The sequence below is a fragment of the Geotrypetes seraphini genome, chromosome 6, assembly GCF_902459505.1.
Source record: "Geotrypetes seraphini chromosome 6, aGeoSer1.1, whole genome shotgun sequence".
Lineage (NCBI taxonomy): Eukaryota > Metazoa > Chordata > Amphibia > Gymnophiona > Dermophiidae > Geotrypetes > Geotrypetes seraphini.
Window position 1 is genome coordinate 178,768,701 of NC_047089.1, and position 23,786 is coordinate 178,792,486.

At 43.6% G+C, this 23,786-nt stretch overlaps 1 protein-coding gene across 1 annotated transcript in view; it reads left to right on the plus strand.

Annotated features, from left to right (window-relative positions):
• Window positions 1-23,786, plus strand: part of PROM2 (prominin 2) — a 159,283-nt gene that overhangs the window by 122,428 nt on the left and 13,069 nt on the right. The window contains exons 15-19 of the mRNA XM_033950017.1: window positions 1,071-1,142; window positions 3,211-3,303; window positions 4,921-4,974; window positions 16,902-16,982; window positions 22,707-22,775. Coding sequence (XP_033805908.1) covers window positions 1,071-1,142; window positions 3,211-3,303; window positions 4,921-4,974; window positions 16,902-16,982; window positions 22,707-22,775 — 369 coding nt within the window. The remainder of the gene's footprint in view (window positions 1-1,070; window positions 1,143-3,210; window positions 3,304-4,920; window positions 4,975-16,901; window positions 16,983-22,706; window positions 22,776-23,786) is intronic.

Genomic DNA, 23,786 nt, shown 5'->3' on the forward strand with positions numbered 1-23,786 from the left:
TAAAGAAGGGGGAGGCAAGGTCAAGTTTGTGGCAAGGGAAATGGAGGAGCAAACAGAAGACAAAAAGGCAAGGGAGAAGTCTTAAACAACCTGTGTGTAACCTTTATTATTAAAATGTCCCAAGTCTCTGAACATGTAGCCGAGCTCCACAGGGAAAACATCTTTAAAGCTACCAAAGACTTTTACCAACTGACTTTCACATAAAAATTCAGATTTCTGACCAACTGATTTTCCCATCAAAATTCAAATTGGTGGACTGCCCTGTTCCCAATTACGTCAGTAAACCCACTATTTACAAAGTCAAACTGCAGACTTCAGAGCATACCATGAAGAAAGCCACAGCATGGTACCTGAAATGTCAGCTTCTACCTGACAAGACACAGCGAGACCCAGAAACCTGCAACAAGCACAATGGATGCTGTGAGTTCCCGTGGCAACCTCGTGTGTTCCTGCCCAGGTTCACCACTAGACCACTAGGGCTTGCAAGATAGGCCTCTTCAGGTGCGGGAGGCAGGAGGGAGGTGGAGTGATGTGGAGCCAGCCGGAACAGGATACGGGAGGGGTCTCTCCTGTTCTGGCTCACCTTTGGACCATCAGGGTTCAAGGCAGACCCAAGGGAGGCCTGCAACGGGTCAGGGAGGGAATAGGGGGTGAAAAGCCAGCTGGGACAGGACAAGGAGGGATTGCTCCTGTCCCAGCTCACTACTGGACCATCAATACCTATATTTGAATATAAACCCTCAGTTTATACTCGAGTCAATCTTTTTTTTTCCCATTTTCTGGGGAAGAAAAAACGTTACCTCAGTTTATATTCAAATATATACGATAAGTGCCTTTTTATAAAATTACCCCAAATGTGCCAAAGTATGTTGTAATCAACAGTTGTACTCTTGTTAATGTTTAGATCTCTGATTTTCAAGGGGGGTCCTCTATTTGTCCTATCACCCTCTAGTGTCCCCTGCCTTGTTTCTGAATAGGTAACTTGCTTGACCTTGCCTCTCTATAGATGATGATTTGCTTGTTTTTATCTTTCTATAATGAACCCTCTGATTTTGCTTCTCTATCTTTAGCTCCAGAATCCTCTGGTAAAGACAAAACTTGTGAATTTTGCAGAAGAACTTGAGGCACTCAGTGTAAAACAGGTAAGGGGGGATTTGAGAATAAAGCACTCAGTAAGGAATCCTGGGAAACAGGAGATTAGAAGGGATTCAGCTGAAGGGGAGCTCAGCAAAAAGTTCTGAGAAAGAGTTCAAATGGAACTGGAGATTACAAGCAGTGCTGAAGATGAGGAATGGGACTAGGGAAGCAATATCCATATTGGGGAGGCATAGGGTTACCAGATGTCTGGGAAAACCCTGATATGTCCTCTATTTAGAGGATTGTCTGGGCTCCCGGATGGGCTTTTCAAAACCCGGCCTTTGTCCGGGTTTTGGAAAACCTCGATGAACTCCGGCTGCATATGGAGGGCCTCTGAGCAGGCGCTGATGGCGTCACACACATTCACGCATGCTCCAGACCCTCCAGACATGACTGGAGCTCGTCGCAAAAGAGAGGAGGCTTGCTGGGAATGGGGCTAGGGGGAAGAACTGGGCGGGGCCAGAGGTGGAACTGGGCTGGGCTGCAGATTGTTTATTGTTTATTTAGTTATTTGATTAAACGCTTTATCGATTCTACAAAGCGTTGTACAGAGTAAAAAATTTTTCCTTTAGACAAACAATATTACAGTTAATACATACTTTCTAAAAACTACAAAGCGAACAATAATACATGCAAAGTTATTGTGGACGAACGAACAAAAGACACACAAGGTAAAGAGGGAGGAAATACAATAGCTATAGTAAATGGAAGAAACATTAATGGCAAGTACAAAAGGGCAGGGAGTTAAAAAAAAAAAAAAAAAACTAAAATAAGACATCAGTTAAAATCAACTTTGAAATAAAATAAAACTTCAGTTAAAAGCATCTTTAAAAAGGAAGCATTTTAAGTTGCTTTTGAATGTTTTTAAATTATTTTCCATTTTTAAATAAAGCGGAAGAGAGTTCCAAATCGTTGGGGCTGTTACAGAAAAAATGGTAGTACGACGTGTGCCAATTATTTTTAATGAAGGGATATTAAGATTAAATTGGGATATGGATCTCAAAGATCTTGGTGGGTCATAAGGGATCAATAATCTGTCGATAAAAGCTGGAGAATTAGTTTGCATGGTTTTGAATGTCAAAAGGGCTATTTTATAAGTTATCCTATGTGAAATTGGCAACCAGTGGGCATCTTTTAGCAGAGGGGTAACATGATCGTACTTTGATGCTCTTGAAATTAACTTAATGGCCGTATTTTGAATTAACTGCAAACGTTTCAAGTCCTTATGATATATTCCTTTTAAAAGTGAATTACAATAGTCTATTTTTGAGATTACGAGTGAATGAATCAGAACGTTAAGGGAACTGGTGTCAAGAAGAGGGGCCAGATGGAACCAGGCGGGTTAGGGTGGAACGGGGAAGGGTTGAAAGTGGAAAGGGGTGGGGTTATGTGTTCAGGATTTTCCTTTGTAAAATATGGTAACCCTAGGGAGGCATTATTGTTAAGCAGACATTTCTGTCTTTACTTTCTCAATATGCCAGAACTAGGGCAGGATTAACTTTGGTGGGTCTTAAGTAAGCATATTGCCCCTCCCCCAAAGGGTTAGTATATTTTAAAAACTCCCACAAAGGAGAGAAGAATGCGACTGGTAAGATGTGCTGCTTGTTGACTCCTACTTCAGACTGGAAGATAATGGCCTAGGGGTGGGGAGAATAGACAAACCTGTGAAGCAGAGGTAGTTCTAGCTCCCTCCCCTTCCTGCCCCTCATCCACCATCTCTTCACACACCCACTCTTCTTTGTGCCAATCACCGACTTCCAGGGCAAAAATCTGCTTTAGAGGTCACTAAATTACATATCTGAGAGGACCCTTCCTAAACATTTGAGCCCTAGGCATGAATCTAGTTTAATCCTGCCCTGGCTAGAACATGAGGAAATTCCCCAAATTTTGATCTGCAAATGTATCTGTTCCTCTGGGTAACCTGGCAACTCTGAATGTTCCATACCACTGGAAGAGACTAGTAGTCCATCATCCCTGCCTTTCAGAGAAGCAGGCTCTTCATGAGAAAATAGCAGTAAGAAGTCAGAGAGATTATTTAGTGATCTTTTCTCATTCATTTGGTTTCATATGTAGACTGATGCCACAATACAGAAACAACTGATGGATGAAGCAAAGGCTCTAAGAGACCTCCAAACCTCTGTGGTCCAAAAGCAGGAGGCAGATGTGGTAAGTAGAAAACAAAACTTTCATTCATGGCAGGGAAGAAAAGCCCATTTTTTTTCAGTCCATATCATTCGCAAGAAAAACTACAGGAAGAAGTGAAATACAGCTAGGCTTATACCCAATTTGAGGTAAATAAATAATGTACAAAAAGCATGTTAGTCAGTTTTTTTTGTGCGACTTGTCGGTAGTATGATGTTCTTGACTTTAGCATACAAAAAAATGCAAAGAAGCTCTGAAAGAAAGACAGGAAGATCATCTGGTAAAGCAGAAAGAAATGGGGAAAGAAGTCAGGATAGCAAAAGCAAAAGCTGAAGAAAAAACAGCTAACATAGAAACTCTACATTCAGTCCCTTCTATCTTGCTGCACCGTATGCCTGGAACAGACTGCCTGAGTCAATATGTCAAGCTCCATCTCTGGCAGTATTCAAATCCAAGCTAGAAGCCCACTTTTTCAAAGCTTCTTTCAACTCCTAATTCCCACTCACTTGTAAGATACCCTTGTCCATTTTGTCATTCCCTCTGCGAGAAGCTCCCTAACCCTAGTTGTCCTGTCTGTCTGTTCTAATTAGATTGTAAGCTCTTTTGAGCTTGTTTAATGTACAGTGCTGTGTAAGTCTAGCAGTGTTATAGAAATAAGTGCTCATAGTAGTAATAGAAACTGACAGCAGATAAAGACCATATGACCTATCTAATCTTCCCATCCATACCATCTACTATCTTTTCCTCTCCCTTAGAGATCCTATGTGCTTGTCTCATAGCTTTCTTGAATTCAACTGAGATAGTAAAGAGAGGTGACATGACTTGTTTCAGGTACATCAGCAAAAGAAAGCAGAGCAGTGGAATTTTAAGGCTGATAAATGAAAAGACTAAGGGGGGCAATTCTCAATAAATCACCTAAAGTTAGCCACTGGGATGATCTGTGCTTTGTGCAAATTTTGTATCAGTAGTTCTGCATACAATTGCTATTATAGAAACTAGCACTTACTCCAGCTCAGTGGCTGGCATAAATCCTTACCCTGCAGGTAGTTAGGCGCATAAGTGCTAGTATTCTATAACCCATGCAAATAACTGCTTGACACACCCCTGTCCCGCTCATGCCTTCCCAGATCCATGCTCCCTTGAAGCATTTTGGAATTTGAACCTGCAACTTATAGAATACCACCAATTATAGTCTATTGTTCATTAATACCAAGTATCGGCTCATTATTCAACTAAGTTACACATACAACTGACCTTATTCTATAACTTCCATGCACAAACTTTGCATGCTAGTCGCAAATTTGGGCATGTAACTTTCTAGAATTGGTGGGTATATGAAAGGGCACTGAAAAAGGGTCAGTTGTTGGCAGGATGCATGAGATACTGGGTTATAAGCCACACCATTTACATAAGAAAGGCTTGGTGGCAGCAAGGCCTCTGTAGGAGCTGTAGACATATGGGAGGCAGTCCTATAACTGGGCATCTCCATATAGGCACCCCAAGTCCACACAGTAGGAGCCTGTTCTATAATGGAACCTAAGCACCTAGAGAAATTGGCTCTTTCTCCTGGTCAGGGCCCCCAAAAATGTGTTTCTTTCTGTTCATCCTGATGCTTTACCAGTTTCTCTTTTTCTCCTTTAGGTGAATTTGAAAAACAGTTTGCAGTTTCTGGCTGAAATTTCCCCAGCATTTCAGGTATTGTAGAGAAAACTTGTCTACCACTTTTGTGATATAATAATATCAGGGACTCTATTCTTTCCTTGGTGATTCTTTGAATATGGTAATGCTAGAAAACAGCAAGTGCAACTTCTTGAGAAGGATCCGGCCTCTCCCTTTTTTTTTTTTTTTTTTTGTTCAATCTTTATTAAAGTTTAACATCTTTACAGAATAATGCAATTCACAAATTGATCATAACATATGTATACATACATTAAGAAAATCTTAGCATAAACTCATCAACATCTTATCCACCTATCCCTCCCGTACCTAAACCCCTCACCCTACCTCCCTCCTATTTGTCTAGCAGGTCATTCATGCAATCACACACATTGCTTCACAAAATCCTCTAAAGGGCCCCATACTTCTACAAAGGGAGCCATATTCCCAAATCTTTCAGCTAAATAAGCTTCATATCGATAATAAAGGCATACTGTTTCCCATCAAAAATGAAAGTTCAGTTTCCAGTTTTTGACTATTACCGGTAACTGCAACGCCACTCTGGCCTCTCACTGATATAGGTCATATAGGGAAAGAAGGGTCATACATAATGCTTCCCTGATAAGTCCAGCCAGGCCTTTCCTCCCTGATAAAGACCTGCATGAGGCATAAGGTATAAAGTTTAACATGATAACTCCATGAGAAGAGCCATTTGAGGTGTCTTTAAAAAAGGGATGCATGTGATGTGTTTTTGAGGGGAGATAGTTGAGAAGTGAAAAGAGGAGAATGCAAATGAAGGGCAATTTTTAAAGGTATTTTCATGCATAAAAGAGGGTTATATGCACCATAATGGGATTTTTTGAAAACTGTCCACCACAATACATGGATACGATTATGTGCATATAGCCAATACACTACTCTCAAAATCAATGGAGGAACTGGAGTATTCAATCAAATTACAAATATAAAGAAACCTCCAGTTATTTACACTGAGTATATTTGCCTTATTGCCCACTGCCTGATTTGGAGTTTTCCTAAAGGAGGAAAAAAGGCCTCAGGAGCTATGGAGAGCAAGAGCTGTATACACAAATGCTCGCAGTCTAAGCAACAAAGTTCATGATCTGCAAGCCCTGATATTAAAGGCAGATCTAGATATTGTTGCTATCACAGAGACATGGTTCAGTGAATCACATGGATGGGATGCAAACATACCGGGATATAATCTTTTTAGGAAGGACAGAGATGGTCATAAAGGTGGAGGTGTAGCTCTCTATGTAAAGATCAATATCCAAGCGACCGAAATGCAAGGGACCTGGGGAGAGGAAGAAGCGATATGGATTGCTCTGAAAAGAGAAGATGGAACTTCTATCTACGTGGGTGTAGTCTACAGACCTCCGACTCAATCGCAGCAAATTGATAAGGATCTGATTGTGGATATCCAAAAGTTTGGAAGGAAAGAGGAGGTTCTGCTGTTGGGAGATTTCAACCTGCTGGATGCGGACTGGAATGTTCCGTCTGCGGAATCGGAAAGAAGTAGGGAGATTGTGGATGCCTTTCAAGAGGCTCTGCTCAGACAAATGGTGACGGAACCCACAAGGGAAAAAGCGATATTGGATCTGGTCCTCACAAATGGAGAGAGTATCTCTAATGTTCGAGTGGGTGCTCACCTGGGTAGTAGCGATCATCAAACGGTTTGGTTTGATATAACGGCTAAAGTGGAGAGCGGCCGCACGATACTTAAAGTCCTAGATTTCAAACGTACGGACTTTAATGCAATGGGAAAGTACCTGAAGAAAGAGCTGTTAGGATGGGAGGACATAAGAGAAGTGGAAAGACAGTGGTCTAAGCTGAAAGGAGCGATAAAAATGGCTACGGACCTTTATGTGAAGAAAATCAATAAAAACAAGAGAAAAAGGAAGCCGATATGGTTCTCCAACCTAGTGGCTGAGAAAATAAAGGCGAAAGAGTTGGCGTTCATGAAATATAAAAAAACCCAAGAAGAGGAGAGCAGAAAGGACTACAGGGTGAAACTGAAAGAAGCCAAGAGAGAGATACGTTTGGCGAAGGCACAGGCGGAAGAACAAATGACTAAAAATGTAAAAAAGGGAGATAAACATTTTTTCAGATATATTAGTGAAAGGAGGAAGATAAAAAATGGAATTGCTAGGCTAAAAGATGCTGGGAACAAATATGTGGAGAGTGATGAGGAGAAAGCAAATGTGCTAAACAAATACTTCTGTTCTGTGTTCACAGAAGAAAATCCTGGAGAAGGACCGAGATTGTCTGGCAAAGTTACACGAGAAAATGGAGTAGATTCTGCGCCGTTCACGGAGGAGGGTGTTTATGAGCAACTTGAAAAACTGAAGGTGGACAAAGCAATGGGACCAGACGGGATCCATTCCAGGATACTAAGGGAGCTCAGAGAGGTTCTGGCGAGTCCTATTAAAGACTTGTTCAACAAATCTCTGGAGACGGGAGTGATTCCTGGGGATTGGAGGAGAGCGGATGTGGTCCCTATTCATAAAAGTGGTCACAGGGATGAAGCAGAAAACTACAGGCCGGTGAGCCTCACTTCAGTTGTTGGAAAAATAATGGAAGTGTTGCTGAAAGAAAGGATAGTGTATTTCCTTGAATCTAATGGGTTACAGGATCCGAGGCAACATGGCTTTACAAAAGGTAAATCGTGCCAAACGAACCTGATTGAATTTTTTGATTGGGTGACCAGAGAGCTGGATCGAGGACATATGCTAGATGTAATTTACTTGGATTTCAGCAAAGCCTTTGATACAGTTCCTCATAGGAGGCTGTTGAACAAACTTGAAGGGCTGAAGTTAGGACCCAAAGTGGTGAACTGGGTCAGAAACTGGCTGTCGGACAGACGCCAGAGGGTGGTGGTTAATGGAAGTCGCTCGAAGGAAGGAAAGGTGACTAGTGGAGTCCCTCAGGGTTCGGTCCTGGGGCCAATCCTGTTCAATATGTATGTAAGTGACATTGCTGAAGGGTTAGAAGGAAAAGTGTGCCTTTTTGCAGATGATACCAAGATTTGTAACAGAGTAGACACCGAAGAGGGAGTGGAAAATATGAAAAAGGATCTGCAAAAGTTAGAGGAATGGTCTAATGCCTGGCAACTAAAATTCAATGCAAAGAAATGCAGAGTAATGCATTTGGGGATTAATAATAGGAAGGAACCGTATATGCTGGGAGGAGAGAAGCTGATATGCACGGACGGGGAGAGGGACCTTGGGGTGATAGTGTCCGAAGATCTAAAGGCGAAAAAACAGTGTGACAAGGCAGTGGCTGCTGCCAGAAGGATTCTGGGCTGTATAAAGAGAGGCGTAGTCAGTAGAAGGAAGAAGGTGTTGATGCCCCTGTACAGGTCATTGGTGAGGCCCCACTTGGAGTATTGTGTTCAGTTTTGGAGACCGTATCTGGCGAAAGATGTAAGAAGACTTGAGGCGGTCCAGAGGAGGGCGACGAAAATGATAGGAGGCTTGCGCCAGAAGACGTATGAGGAGAGACTGGAAGCCCTGAATATGTATACCCTAGAGGAAAGGAGAGACAGGGGAGATATGATTCAGACGTTCAAATACTTAAAGGGTATTAACGTAGAACAAAATCTTTTCCAGAGAAAGGAAAATGGTAAAACCAGAGGACATAATTTGAGGTTGAGGGGTGGTAGATTCAGGGGCAATGTTAGGAAATTCTACTTTACGGAGAGGGTGGTGGATGCCTGGAATGCGCTCCCGAGAGAGGTGGTGGAGAGTAAAACTGTGACTGAGTTCGAAGAAGCGTGGGATGAACACAGAAGATTTAGAATCAGAAAATAATATTAAAGATTGAACTAGGCCAGTTACTGGGCAGACTTGTACGGTCTGTGTCTGTGCATGGCCGTTTGGAGGAGGATGGGCAGGGGAGGGCTTCAATGGCTGGGAGGGTGTAGATGGGCTGGAGTAAGTCTTAACAGAGATTTCGGCAGTTGGAACCCAAGCACAGTACCGGGTAAAGCTTTGGATTCTCACCCAGAAATAGCTAAGAAGAAAAAAAAAAAAAATTTAAATTGAATCAAGTTGGGCAGACTGGATGGACCATTCGGGTCTTTATCTGCCGTCATCTACTATGTTACTATGTTACTAGTTCCCCTGCAAACTTCTATCATTGACCATTTTAAAAAACCCTCCTTTTTCTTAACGTCAAAAATGCTATCAAACAGATTAAATAGAAATAAATGCTTATCTGGATAGTGTCCTGCTGTCCTGTTCCTTCAAAACACCAGAAGAGATGATGTTCTCAATCCATATGAACTTTTTCATCATTGGAGATTCAGTGCTTTCCATTCATATGGGCTTCGTTGTTACTGTGGCCGACGGTGGCCATCGTTTCACGATAGTTTAATGGCTGCTTCAGGGCTCACCAACAAGTAGAGTTGCTCAATTTGGTCTCTAACAGCTTCTACAGGGTCAGAATAAAATTTGGAAGGGTGATGGCTGTTAGAAGAAAAATAGCAGTCGCAACTTCCTTCAAATGAAATTTCTTTTAGACTTCTTAGGAAAATAGTTCTTAAAACAGAGCGAAACCAAAGAACTCTTCTAGGGAAGTGGAAACTAGTCGGCCTTGGTAACTGAAGCAGAATATAGCCAATACATGTATAAATTGTAGGGGGAACATTCATGGGGGCAGAAAGTGCACTCACGCACATGTTTTTTGAATTTCAAAAGTATGCCCATTTCACAGATGGTACTGTAAATACAAATTTGGGCATGTCATTTTTCTGACCTCATTTTCCAACATCCTAAAAAATCAAACAGGCAATCAATCTGCAAAATCTGTACAATCCAGTCTGAGCAAAAACACAGTGATGAAAATATAAAAGAATATTTATTAAAACACTCCTATTGTTTTACATTTTGATCACTGTGATCTGCTGTGTTTTTGTTCAGACACATTTTCAAAGGAACAAATCTCCCTTTGAAAATTGACCTAGCTTCTACTGATAGAAAAAAAGCATACCCGTGGACTTTACATAAAGACACACTGTTGGCAAGCTGCCTCCTAAAATTGAATGGGGGAGAAGTAATAAGAGAGAACACTTTCCTTTTTGTGACTCAGCCATTCCCTCCTGCTCCTCTGGGTTTCATCTGAATTGGAGCTAGCCTCTAGCAGGCTACTGTGCTATGAGCTTTTTCACAACTATCCTTGTCTTTTTCTTTCATTTTATTTATGTTTTTAATTATTCTTATTTCTAAGTCAGCAATCCTAAAAAGGCTCTAAACAAAATACAGCACATTGAAAACTGTATATAAGTCCTCACATCCAAGAAAAGATCATCTAAAAAGATATAGCAGAATTAGAAAAGGTACAGAGAAGGGCAACAAAAATGATAAAAGGTTTGGGACGACTTCCCTATGAGGAGAGGCTAAAGCGGCTCGGGCTCTTCAACTTGGAGAAGAGACAGCTCAGGGGTGATATGATAGAGGTCTATAAAATACTGAGGGCCAGATTCACTAAATTCCTCTACCGGTGCATGCGCAGACTATCTGTAGATGGTCTATGCATGCTTACAGAGCAGCAAACTTTTTTCAACTTTTTTTTATTTATACTTCGCGAACCTTTGGTTTTAACCCGCGGGTTAAAACCATGGGCTCACACTGCGGGGAAGGCAAGGAGAGTTGGGGCAGAAGCAGGGTGGCAAGTCGAGGCAGAAGCAGGGCGGCGATTGGAGCAGAGAGCAGGAGAGTCATGGCAGAGAGCAAGAGATGCAGTCGGAAAGGATGTGAGCGACTGATCCCCAGCAGTCACTTGTTTCTTGATCGGCCAGCCCAATCAGTGTTCCAGTTTTTTTGTTAGTGAATCACTGCCTGCCTACTTTACATGCTGTTTCCCCTCATTTGCATATACGGATCAGATCAGAGGATGATCGGCCACAAGGTTAGTGAATCGGGTCAGAGGAAAATCGGGTCGCAATCGGTATCCTTAGTGAATCTAGCCCTGAGTGGATTAGAAAGGGTAGATGTGAATCATTTGTTCACTCTTTCCAATAATACTAGGGCTAGGGGACATGCGATGAAGCTACTATGTAGTAAATTTAAAACAAACAAGAGAAAATATTTCTTCACACAATGTGTAATTAAACTCTGGAATTCGTTGCCAGAGAATGTGGTGAAATCGGCTTAGCAGGGTTTAAAAAAGGCTTGAGGGAAATCCACTGCTTATTCTTAGCATAAGCAGCATAAAATCAGTTTTACTACTTGGGATCTAGCTAGGAACTTGGACCTGGGCTGGCCACTGTTGGAAACAGAATACTGGGTTTGATGGACCTTCAGACTGTCCCAGTATGACAATTCTTATGTTATTGTGTAACCTACTATTATGCATCATTTTTGCTGTGCTTTTAAAGCAGTGGATCTGGTCACTTTGGATACCTTTTTGGCACTTATACCTGTTCTTACATCGTCTAACACAACTTTTAAGTTTCATCCAGAATGTCTAGTAAAATATTCAATTAATCCTGCAGGACGACTAAGTCTAGGTCAGCCCCCATCCCGCCCACATGTTGCTCTAACCACTCCTCCAGATATGCTCCTTTCAGCTCCTTTTCAGGATTTCCCCAATGAATATGCATTGAAAGCAGTGCATGCAAATAGATCTCATGCATATTCATTGGGGAAATCCTGAAAACCCAACTGGAATACGGTTCTCGAAGACCGGAGTTCCCTACCCCTGCTTTAGATTCTGTGGCATTGGTACCTAATTTTTAAGGATATACAGTGGTACCTTGGATTACGAGCATAATCCATTCCAGGAGCAAGCTCGTAATCCAAAATGCTCGTTTATCAAAGCGAGTTTCCCCATAGGAAATAATGGAAACTCGCTTTGATACATTCCCACCCACCCCCACCCCCGAGGCCAGGGCGCTGCTCCCCCCTTCCCCCCCCCCCCCCGCGTGATCCGGCACCCCCGTCCGACCAACTTTAACTCGCCACACCCCCCCCCGTCTGGCACCGGCACGAGAACCGCTCCCCCCCACTCGCAAAGGCCCCACCCCGCTCGAATCGGCACCCCCTCGCGAGAACAGGAATCCCCCGCCCGACCAACTTTAACTCACCCCCCCTTTGGCACCGGCACGCAGCCCACAAGTGCCGGTGCCGGTGCTGCTTGAAGATCTTCTTCCCAGTCTCTGCCGGCTTTGAGCATGCATCTGCGCATGCTCAAGCCCTTCTAATTCTCCCTCTCGCCGAGATTCTGGGTTAATGGGGATAACATCTCCAAAAGGATAAAACAAGCTCCGAGCCACATAGGAAGGAGCGAAGACAAATCGGCCGAAGCCTTGGGGCGAATCGGCTAGGGCAGGGGTGTCCAATGTAGGTCCTCGAGGGCCGCAATCCAGTCGGGTTTTCAGGATTTCCCCAATGAATATGCATGAGATCTATTTGCATGCACTGCTTTCAATGCATATTCATTGGGGAAATCCTGAAAACCCAACTGGATTGCGGCCCTCGAGGACCGACATTGGACACCCCTGGGCTAGGGGTAGGGGGGGTAGGGGGAGAGGGGGAGGAGGGCAGGATAGATTAGGGGTGAACGGAGGGGAGGTCGCCCCTTTCGATCCAGCATCACACGAGGCGGATGCGGCTTCCCTCCCGCTCACCCTCGACTCAAAAAAAAAAAAATTTAAGGGGTTTTTCCTCTGCTTCGGCCGTCGGGGAGCAGAGCTGCCGGTCGTCTGCGATGAATTCAAAAGCATTCTGTATTCTGTAATTTAAATGTAAAACCAAGAGCCCAGTGCTGAGCCACATAAAAGCAACAAATTCAGATGCATATAACAAGTTTTAAATGTGCAGAACCTTATAGTAGAGTGGTTATAGAGAAGCACTAAATCCAACATAGAAACGCTGTTAAATATTTGAAGGGCATATCAATACACTAACATAATATGGAAGTTATATCAAAAGGTATTTCTGTGGTTAAAAGAGCATTTTCTAAAAGTACCCGGTGAATATGCACTTAAAACATATGCATATAAACCATACATACATTCTGTCACAGCTGGGGATGGGGGTGGGGGGCTGGCATCTGTTCCCAAGTTCATTCCATTGCCCAAGCAACAATTCCTTGTACTGGAGCCATCAGCCAGGGAGGTGCTATCCTAAAGAGCAGTGTGTCACAAACTGTGTACTGCGGCGAGATTCCGGGTGTGCCGCGAGATGCCAGAGAGGAAGAGAGGCACCAGCGCTAACTGACTGCCTACAGGACATGCCTCTCATGGCGAGAGGCACGTTCTGTAGGCAGTCAGCCGGCGTCGGCACCTCTCCTCCTCACCGGTGCCTCTCCTCTTACAGCACCCCCCACTGGCGGCTCAGGGCCCCGTCTGGAGAGAGAGAGACATGTTTATCTTATCTAGACAGAGGTATTTCCAGAGGTAGGGTTGGGGTGTATATGTGCACAGACATGGAAAATAAAAGGCAAAGGACAGGTGCAAACGCATCCATGTCGTTTCTATGGGGTAATTTTCAAAGGAAAAGTATATGCATATTTATATTAGGAACTGGTGTAAGTTACAGTATGTGCATCTGCTGTATGTGCATAGGGAATAAGCAGCCTATTAAAGATTACCCTACATGTGTATGTGTCACGTGTGAGTGGCCGCCACCAACAATTTATCAGTTCATATAATCATAGCACGCCCTGTCAAATACATCCTCTAAAGTTAAACATTTAAAAAATAAACAAAAGTAGGACTTGTCAATTAAAAAAAAAAAGCTGGAAAATATCTTAATAAGGTTGCAGGAAAGAATTCTTTGGCTTCTTACTTGATGCAGGTAGCAACAACCAAAATAAGCACTGCCTATCTCACAGCCTTATTAAGACATTGTCCAACATCTTTTTATGGTGATATATCTTTTTGTTTTTTCAAAGTTGAGCATGTCACTTTAGAAGATGATTTCATTAGCATACAAAAAAACTCTGTGGAGTGACGATGTTCCTAAATGGACTTTATTTGAAAGTGTCAAAGTTCCAAAGGTACAGTGAAATCATCCACATAAAATAATTCCATCCACATAAAAATAAATCATCCACATAAAAGCCTTAAAGGACCTAGTCCGCTAGGGATACAGGACCCAACATGGTCCACGTTTCGACAAAAAGTCTTCTTCAGGGGTCCCTGGGGGTCCTATAAAGGTGAGTACGTGGGAAACAATTGTGTGGTGAGCCGGACGTGAGACACTGCTTGCATACAAGCAGGATGTGGCATCATCGCATGAAATGATATGCAACAATGTACAGCTGGTCACAGCTACTCACAAATGGTGCATGCATTTGCTGCAATGAGGTGTCTTGCATATTTGAAGATACTACAAAAAGGCAGAATAGTCAAAGGTTCAAGAGAGGGGTCGCTCAGAGGGATTGTAATACCCTACCACTCTAAACAACAAAATATTTGATAAATGTAAGGAGCCCTCAGTGTGAACGAGCAGCCATGGGAGACAAGCTCCAACGCTTCACAAAACAGGCAGAGGTCATAAACCCCCACCCGCACACCATCACTGGGCCCCCGATGTGTGCAATAATTAAATAAAGTGAAGACACTCACCACTCAAATCAAACTAAGACCACACATAAATTAGGGTGAAAACCAAATGAAAACCTCTCAGCGGCCCCTAACAGAACCAATCCAGCCAGCTCCCCAGCAAAACTTAGAACCAATAATGAAAACCGAACTTAACTGAATGTGATAAAAATCTGAAGCACAAAAATCAAACGCAACAGAACACCAGGTTCTGTTCAGGCTTGAGCACCCCTGGTGTTCTGTTGCGTTTGATTTTTGTGCTTCAGATGTTTATCACATTCAGTTCAGTTCGGTTCAGTTCATTTCATGCGATGATGCCACATCCTGCTTGTATGCAAGCAGTGTCTCACGTCCGGCTTACCACACAATTGTGGTAATTGTGGGCTCCTTACATTTATCAAATATTTTGTTGTTTAGAGTGGTAGGGTATTACAATCCCTCTGAGCGACCCCTCTCTTGAACCTTTGACTATTCTGCCTTTTTGTAGTATCTTGTTTAGGTTGTGGCAGTTTTTTGTGGAGTGTATTCTGTTTTGGTTTGCATATTTGAAGAGCATTTCTTTCTTGGGTTTCATACTTCTGTTCATATTTGCACATTTATGAAAGTGCTAAAGTATGTGAATTTTTGCTTTTAGGAAACTCAGCATTGAACTCTTGTTTCTCGTATTTACTTTGTAGATACTATAACAGGAATAAACCTCATCCATAACCCAGAATCCATCTGATTTGATATTCTCTCTAATTTACTGCTAGTGCTCTTTTTAATGCTTGCATTGTTCGAAAAGAGCTTTCTCTGAAACGTATAGATTATAATATGTACAGGCAGAATATCAAGTTGTACTTGGAAATTCTTTTCAATCAGGCAAGTACCACCAAAATCAACTGGGACTGTTTCATATCTTTCTGCCACATTTTCTTGGTTGCTGATTGCATCCTTAAGTACTCTCTCTTCATACAGTTGTACAGAATAATTGCTCACTACTAACACTTCTATTAGCAATGATATTCTTGGCGTTTTTCTTGTTTACCGTTATGTCCAGGGTTTTCTGTTTTGTTTTTTTTGCAGGAAATGAGAATGTTCAGTTGATCACAGCTTCTTCGTTCTTCGTAACTCTGTCAGGGCTGTGGTCCTAACATTTCTCTGGTACAGTGAGGTTATAGGGCTCCTTTTACGAAGGTGCGCTAGCGTTTTTAGCGCACGTACCGGATTAGCGTGCGCTAGCCAAAAAACTACCGCCTCCTCAAGAGGAGGCGGTAGCAGCTAGCGCGTGCGGCATTATAGCGCGCACTATTCCGCGCGTTAAGGCCCTAACGCACCTTCGTAAAAGGAGCCCATAGTGTTTATACAGTTTTCAGTGGATGAGCTGAGCTACCTTATTTGTGTTGTGTTGTCTTCTGACTTCAGCGCATGTCACCATAGGAGCCCGTCTGTGGGTGCAGTGGGTGCTTGAGCACTCTAATACTGAGCAAACTGCTTGATTGTGTCTAGGGAGGGGCACTTTCCATTAGGTTTAGTTAACTCTCATGCATGTCACAACCAGAAAGGGAACGTGGAATCATTTCCAATTCTTTTTTACGAAAAATGTAGATTCTGTAAAATAGAATTGGAAATGGTTCCACATTTCCTTTCTGGTTGTGACATGCATGAGAGTTAACTAAACCTAATGGAAAGTGCCCCTCCCTAGACACAAGGAAAGGGGAGAGATTTTGGATTCAGTTGTAGCTTATGGTGCATTACATTCAAATATAGTAGATATTTTCCTGCCCTTGTGTCTTATAACTTAGGGGGTCTTATCCTAAGTTCTGGTAAGAATAAGTCTTAGCATGCCCTTCCATAAGTCTTTCATGTAGGCTAAGACCTTTTTTTTTGCATAACCCTAAAAATGGCTTTTTTTTCTCATGTTTACGTTGATGGTCATTAGCTAGCGGCCATTTTTAAAAATTGCCACATGATCACGTACCACCACCTGTGTTGTAAGCAGTAAGGAACATGAAGTTTCTGTGCTCTGACCAGTTATTGTGTGGCAACATAGATCTGCTACCCAGTTAGCACAACTATACCCACTCTCTGCCCTGACACACCCCTCAAAAAAAATTAGAAATTTTTTTAGCATGTAGTTAGCATACACAGATTTCTAAGTTACTGTAAGATGCCTGAGCGTATCCCAAGGGACTCCATTTTGTGCTGCGTTAAGCACACGTTAGCACCTAATGCCGTTTAGTAAAAGAACTCCTAAGTTTGTACAAGAGGCAGTGCAAGGTTAAGTGAGCCATAGTAGAATCTGAACCAGATTCTGTGGTTCTCAGCCCACTATCGAACCATCAATCTTCCCTGTGGGCTGCATGACATGGGTTCCCAGGGCTGTGAGTGATGTGAATGACATCTGTGTTATTTCTTACAGCTTCGTGTTAACCAGACAATCCTGGACACCAAACATGTAGAGGAGGCGCTCTCCACAGAGGCTCTGAGAATAGTGAAGAACGTAAGTGACAGCCAAATGTCAGTGTTAAGAGCTTCCCAGCTCTTATTGAGGGTACGGGGATGAAGCCTAAGGACAGTGCTAGGTGGTCTTCCATGGTCCCAGAAATGTCAAAGGCAAACAATTTAATCATGAATTAATAATGCATGGGAAAGTGATGCCGATGCTGGATGGAATTCTATGGTCTGTGTCCTGTATATGGCAGGACAGACCAGGATGGGTTGAAGTTAGCTTTGATGGCAATTCCAGCAGTGGGGAAGTGAAGTGAATGCCGGATGGACTTCTACAATCTGTGTCCCATATATAGCGAGACAGATCAGGATGGACTGGAGTAGATTTTGACAGCACCTTGGTAGCTGAGAAGCAGGGCCAGTGCAGGGCAGACTTTTTTATGGTCTGAGCCCTGAAAATGGCAAGGATGGATCAGGAGCAAATATGCGCACTTTATACCACATGTGAGTAAAGGTTTTGCATATCTCAGGGAGAATGAAACTTAGAAAGTAAAATGTAATAATATACTGGATTTTTGGTTCAACATTGCCTTGATAATGAATGTGACTGTAGGGCAAACTGGATCATGCAGGTCTTAGGGCTCCTTTTACGAAGATGCGCTAGCGGTTTTAGCGCACGCTACACGCTAACACCTCCATAGAGCTTGCGTTAGTATTTTTCATGTAGCGTGGGGTTAGCGCGCTCTAATCTTCAGCACACGCAAAAACCGCTAGCGCACCTTTAGTAAAAGGAGCCCTTAGTCTTTGCCGTCATTTACTATGTTACTATGTTACATTGATAAGTTCAATTTCAAATTATATTCATGTTTAGCAAGGTTTCTATAGTTACAAAGGAATATTTATTTATCCATTTAGATTTAGCTCACACCTTTTTTATTAGTATCTCAGGGCAAGTTACATTGAGATACACTAGATCTTTCCCTGTCCCCAGGCAACTCACAATTTAATTCTGAACCAGAGACAATAGAGGTTAAGGCCCTCATTCTGCAAAGTGTGTCCCAATTGTAGGCAGCTGTAGGTGTCCTACAGCTGTCTAATCAGCCAATCGGGAGGAACGTTTTCTAAAAAAAATGCTCCCCAAGCAGGCCGCCTATATTGAAGGCGCCTCCGGGAGCCTAGGGAGGCCCCAAGCCCGTCTAAGCTCGCCTAAAGCTAGGCGGTAGCCTTAGGCAAACCTAGGCGGCCCTGCGCGTCTCCCTAGCAGAGCGGGAGACGCTTACAATATAGGCTAGCAAAATGCTGGTCTACATGGTAAGTAGACGCGGCCGCAATACTTTATCGCGTCAAGAGATCTCCCTGCCATGATTAGTATAGCGGCTGCAGCTACAGCCGCCAGTCTCCCCAACCTCCCCCCCCCAGATGTTTGCGGCAGAAGGGTGCCCAACCCCTCCAGCCAAAAGAACCCTCCTCCCCAAAGATCGCCAGCAGGAGGGTACCTAACCCCTCCTGCTGGACCCCCCAATGACCCCCCCAAACAAATTGCCCTAACCACCCTCCACGGACCCCCCCCAATGGCTTCCCCGAAAATCGCCGGCAGGAGGGTGCCCAACCCCTCCTGCCGGACCCTTCAATGCCCCCCCCCTCGAAGATCGCCAGCAGGAGGGTGCCCAACACCTCCTGCCAAACCCCCCCCAACGAACCCCCCAACCCAGAACCCCCCTCAAGCTTACCGCCAAGTTGGCCGGACGGGTCTTCGCACCGTCCAGCCAGCAGGCCCACCTCTGTCCAAATGAGGCAGGCCCGCTCCTCCCCTGCCCAACCCACAGGATCCTAGAGCCTGATTGGCCCAAGCGCCTAAGGCCCCTCCCGCTATTTGACAGAGGCGAGCCTGCTGGCCGGACGATGCGAAGACCCGTCCAGCCAACTTGGCGGTAAGCTTGAGGGGGGTTCCGGGTTGGGGGGTTTGTTGGGGGGGTGTCCGGCAGGAGGGGTTGTGCACCCTCCTGCCAGCGATCTTCGGGGGGCGTTGATGGGTCCGGCAGGATGGGTTGGGCACCCTCCTGCCACAAACGTCGGGGGGTTGGGGAGACTGGCAGCCGTAGTTGTGGCCGCTATACTAATCGCAGCAGGGAAATCCCTTGCCGCAATAAAGTATAGCGGCCGCGTCTAAACTCTAAACAAAAACCCAATTCTGTAACCGGCATCTGCAACATGGACGTCGGTTATAGAATCGAGTTTACTTTGGGCGGGTTTTATTCCATTCTGTATAGGACGCCTGAGAATCTGAGCCTAAGTGTTTTGACCAAGAACATAAAGACCACCAACAGGATTTGAACCTTTCCCAGTTCTCAGCCCGCTGCTTTCCAGAATAGGATGCTTTTCCAATCAAAGCAGCTAGCTGCCTAATTCAACGTCTTTTTGCTGCTACTGAAAGGAGCAATGGTCAGAATATTTTATACCTGTAAATTCATCTTTACCCACTTAAAAACACAGAATGATTATTCCCATCACCCTCTATATTTCAGTACCTTGTGCCTGTGCTAATGTTTTACTGTGCTTTACCCCATTAAGGTGAAACATAGCTTCTGTATTTAATTCCAGTGGTGAGTGCCAACGAAGCACATAGAAGGAACATATACTCGTTAATGCTCCTCCTGTGAGCCTTTTATGTTGCTTTGGCTTTCCATTTTTCTGTTGTGCCCTGACATGGAAGGTCCTTTTAATATTCTGCCCATGTATGAATGGACCACCTTTTCCCATATTCCTCAGGTGGCTAGGACCACCCTATTGTACAGATTTCTTCTACCAGTTTTGCCTAATTTGGAAATTGATCATCTTGGCTTGACATTTTGGGAGCAATTTTATCAGTGGGTGCCACCTTTTAGGTACTCTGATGCCAAGTGTTGCCCCAGACTTCATTTTCAAGGTTCACCATCTTCTTAGTAGAAAAATTAATAGATTCTGGGGGTTAATTTAGAAGCCGTGGAGGGGCATAATCGAAAGGGACAACTAAGTCTGTTTACTTCCAACTCGCAAGTCATCCAACTTTTTTGTACTTTCGAAAATCATCTAATTATACGTCCTGCTAATCTGATAGTCCAAGCCGCTAAAGCGTCCATCTTTATACCACATTTCCATCCAACTTTCCGTCCAAGTCCAAAACGCCTAGAACAAATCCTGTTGGACGTGGGAGGGGTCTGCAAAGTGATGGACTGAACACCCAGACATGCCTCCTAAATAGTGGGGTACCTTACAGGGCACTGCTGTGAACTTCACAAAAAGGATGCCATGGCTTCTCCTCACTACAGCTCCCTTATAGGTGACGGTGAGCCCCCCAAACCACCTCCAGAATCCCCTAGACCCACTTATCTACCACCCCAATAGCCCTTATAGCTGCAGAAGCCACTTATATGCCAGTCAAAAAGGGTTTTGGGGGTGTATAGGGCAGTGCACATGTTTAAGTATCAATGCAGTGATTACAGGGGCTTATGGGCATGGGTCCTCTTTTCTATGGGTCCCTAACCCACTCCCAAGATGACTTAAGCTGCCTCTGGCCTGGACGACTAGGCTTTCCTATGCCAGGCGGCCAGGTGATGATGGTCTGAAGGTTGAAATTTAAGGTTGTGAATATAATTTTTATGGGGGTGGGGGTGGTTGGTGATCACTGGGGTAGTGTGTGGGGGTCTGTGTTATGTGTTTGAAGTGCTTATCTGGTGAGTTTAGGTGGATGTTTGTGGCTTAGACCATGTTTTACATGGTCTAAGTCACAACATCCAAGTTCCGTCTAGGCTTTGTTGTTAAACTTTCAGTTATACATGTTGTACGACTAAGTCTAAGCCGGCCCACGTCCCGCCCAACTCCTGCCCTTGACACACCTCCCGAAATGCCACATTTAGCTTTGGACGTTGAGCGGCACTATGAAGGCCTAGGTCGTTTAGAAATATGTCCCAGTTTTATTATCGGCACTTGGACATTTGTGAGAAATGTTCGTCCAAGTGCCGACTTAGGCCGGTTTTTGGATGTTTTTCTCTTTCGATTATGAGCCCCTTAGTCACAATTTCCACATGGAAGTTCTGGCATTTACATGTTGGAATGTCATCCATGAATAAAAGATGATTTCAGCAAGATCTCAGTTTACACATAGAAGTTCATATAATGTAGAAATTGCAAGGAGTTGGGATTGTGGTTTGGTCATGGCCTAGGATGGTCAAATTTGAGTAAATGTGTGAGAATGACTTAATATTTACAAAGAGGATTTATAGCTGCTCCCTTGTATACATACTACCCAACATTCAGCTGGCAGCACTTTAACTGCCTACCACTGGTAATGAACCCAGCTGTTTCTGGTGACTGGCATTGAATATCCAGATTTTTTTAATGCCAGCTAGTGTATGTCTGGTTAAGGCAATATTCAGGTTTAACTGGCCATGGCTTAGAATGCAAAGACAGGCCTATTTTTTTGTGGCCTTATTTGCCTGCTAAAGTCAAAAATAAGCAGCAGTGCCTTGCTTTGGCACAGTGCTGGCGCACTCCTAAGTTGCCCCCTCTTCTTACAGTCTACTCTCGTTTGGACTATTTACAATTGATGTCTAAGCAGACTGCATTGAGACATAACACCCTTGTTAGCTATACTAAGATCTGGGAGTCATATGTACGCTGGAGACAGCACTCTACTTTGAGCATGGGGTAGGGGGGTGTCTGGGGTTAGGGGGTTCCTTTGGAGTTTTGGGACTGGGGGGGATTATCTTTTTGTGGGTTTGTTATAGGGATTTCTGTTTACTGCTCTGTTTTCTGATTTTGGAGTCTGGTTTTATTAGATTGGAGTGTGTTTTTTGTTTTGATTATTTTTTCTCTGCAAAATCTTAATAAACATATTTTTTTTTTTAAAAACCCAACAGATTTGAGCTTGTTTCTGGAGTATAAGTCAGTAAATAATTATTTGTGAGATAGACCTGCCTCTTACTTCTGGGAATAAGTATTCAAAAGTTGTCTGGATTACTATAAGTTAAAGTGATTTATGTTGCATTCCAAAAGGACACCTCAGCCCCACCACTCCACCGCATGTAATGTTTTCTATATAGCGGGAAGCATGTTGTGGTGCTTCATCATTGGCTGTCACTTTTTGGTTATTTACTACTAGTTTCCTTATTTTTTATATATATAAGTTTTCTTTTTAGTTTTTATCTCAATAATTTAAGAAATAAATATTCCCTTAACACTCAGCCTTCTCAGTGTCATAGTGTACGATTTAAAAGTAAATTGTACTTATCTCAGCCAACACCAGGGGAGTCTGACCCGACATGTTTCACACAACAGTGTTTTATCAAGGGTCTCCCTGTGAAATATAAAGCAGAGGCTGTCACTTCTGGGAAGCAGCAATATGAAGCAAGCTTTCACACTGGGATCTGCTGGGTACTTTTAAATGACCTGGACTGGCCACTATTGAATACAGCATGCTGGGTTCAGTGAACCATTGGTCTGACACAGCATGGCACTTCTTAAGCTCTTCGGCTTATTAAGAAATGGAGCATTCTGATTGGCTGACAAGGAGGCTATGATTAATAATGCAAAAATCAACAATTCTATATTTTTTTCTCACTGAATTGCTTTGATTGTAACCCAGTGAAAACAGTATAGACTTGTCTTAACCACTCCACATAAAGGATCCCCACCCCCACCTCTTTTCCAAGCTCTGTAGAGGCCTAGCACAAATCATGGCACACCATTTTCCCCAAATTATCACATCCACTGAAAATATCTCTGCTTTTTTCTGTAGGAAAGCAGCTGTTTTTTGAACAAAGAAATGGGATATTTCTCACAGTACCTGAATTGGGTGAAGGTGACGGTATGTATCTGTGTTTGGCCTTGTTGCAGCAGTCATATCCATCATGCAGAACTGGTGAAATATTAGAGAATTCTAGGATCCAGCAAGCTGGATAATTTCATAGCAAGGGTACAGAAGTGCTCAAGTTGCACCTACACTTTCCCCTCCGTATTCGCGGTTTCCGTATCTACGGTTTCGATTATTTGCGATTTTCTGTCAAAAAAATCACTCATTTTTCAGGCTATTTTAAACCCTGTGAGCTCCCCCCCCCCCACACCCTTAAGCCTTATCTAGTGATCTAGTGGGTTTTCGGGCAGGAGCGATCTTGCCACGCTCTTGCCCCATGCAGATCGCTCACAGGAAATGACTGCCTTGAGCTCTCATCGTAGTCTCGAGAGACAACGGGAGCTCAAGGAAGCCATTTCCTGTGAGCGATCTGCACAGGGCAGGAGTATGGGAAGATTGCTCCTGCCCGAAAACCCGCTAGACCACCAGGTAAGGCTTAAGGGGGGGCTCACAGGGCTTAAAATAGCCGGGGGGAAGCAGGGGTTAGGGGCAGAACAGGCCCGAATATTATTCACGGTTTTTTATATTCGCGGGCTGGCTCTGCCCCTATCCACCGTGGATATGGAGGGAGAAGTATAAAGGTACTATGCACCCGTGTCTTTGAAAATTGTCTCCTCAAAACCTCCTGCACAAAGCTACACCTCCTCTAAGACAGGTATAATCTATCTGCCTATGTTTACATTTCATAACATACGTGACACTACCTATGTATCTCACATATCCACCCCAGCTTTATCCAAACTCTACCTCAGATAACTCCTCTTTTATTCCCTTGTTTACTCCTGGGGAATTTTAAAGAGCCTGTTTCTGCATGTAAAACTTGTTAAATGATGCAAAAGTGCTTATAAAATTACTCCTGTAATGCTTAATGCCACATTCTATGTACAGAACAAAATAGAGGGACCCCAAACAACCCCTTCCACCCAGAAAATAATGGGGGAAAAACTTGATTACAATGTTTCAAAG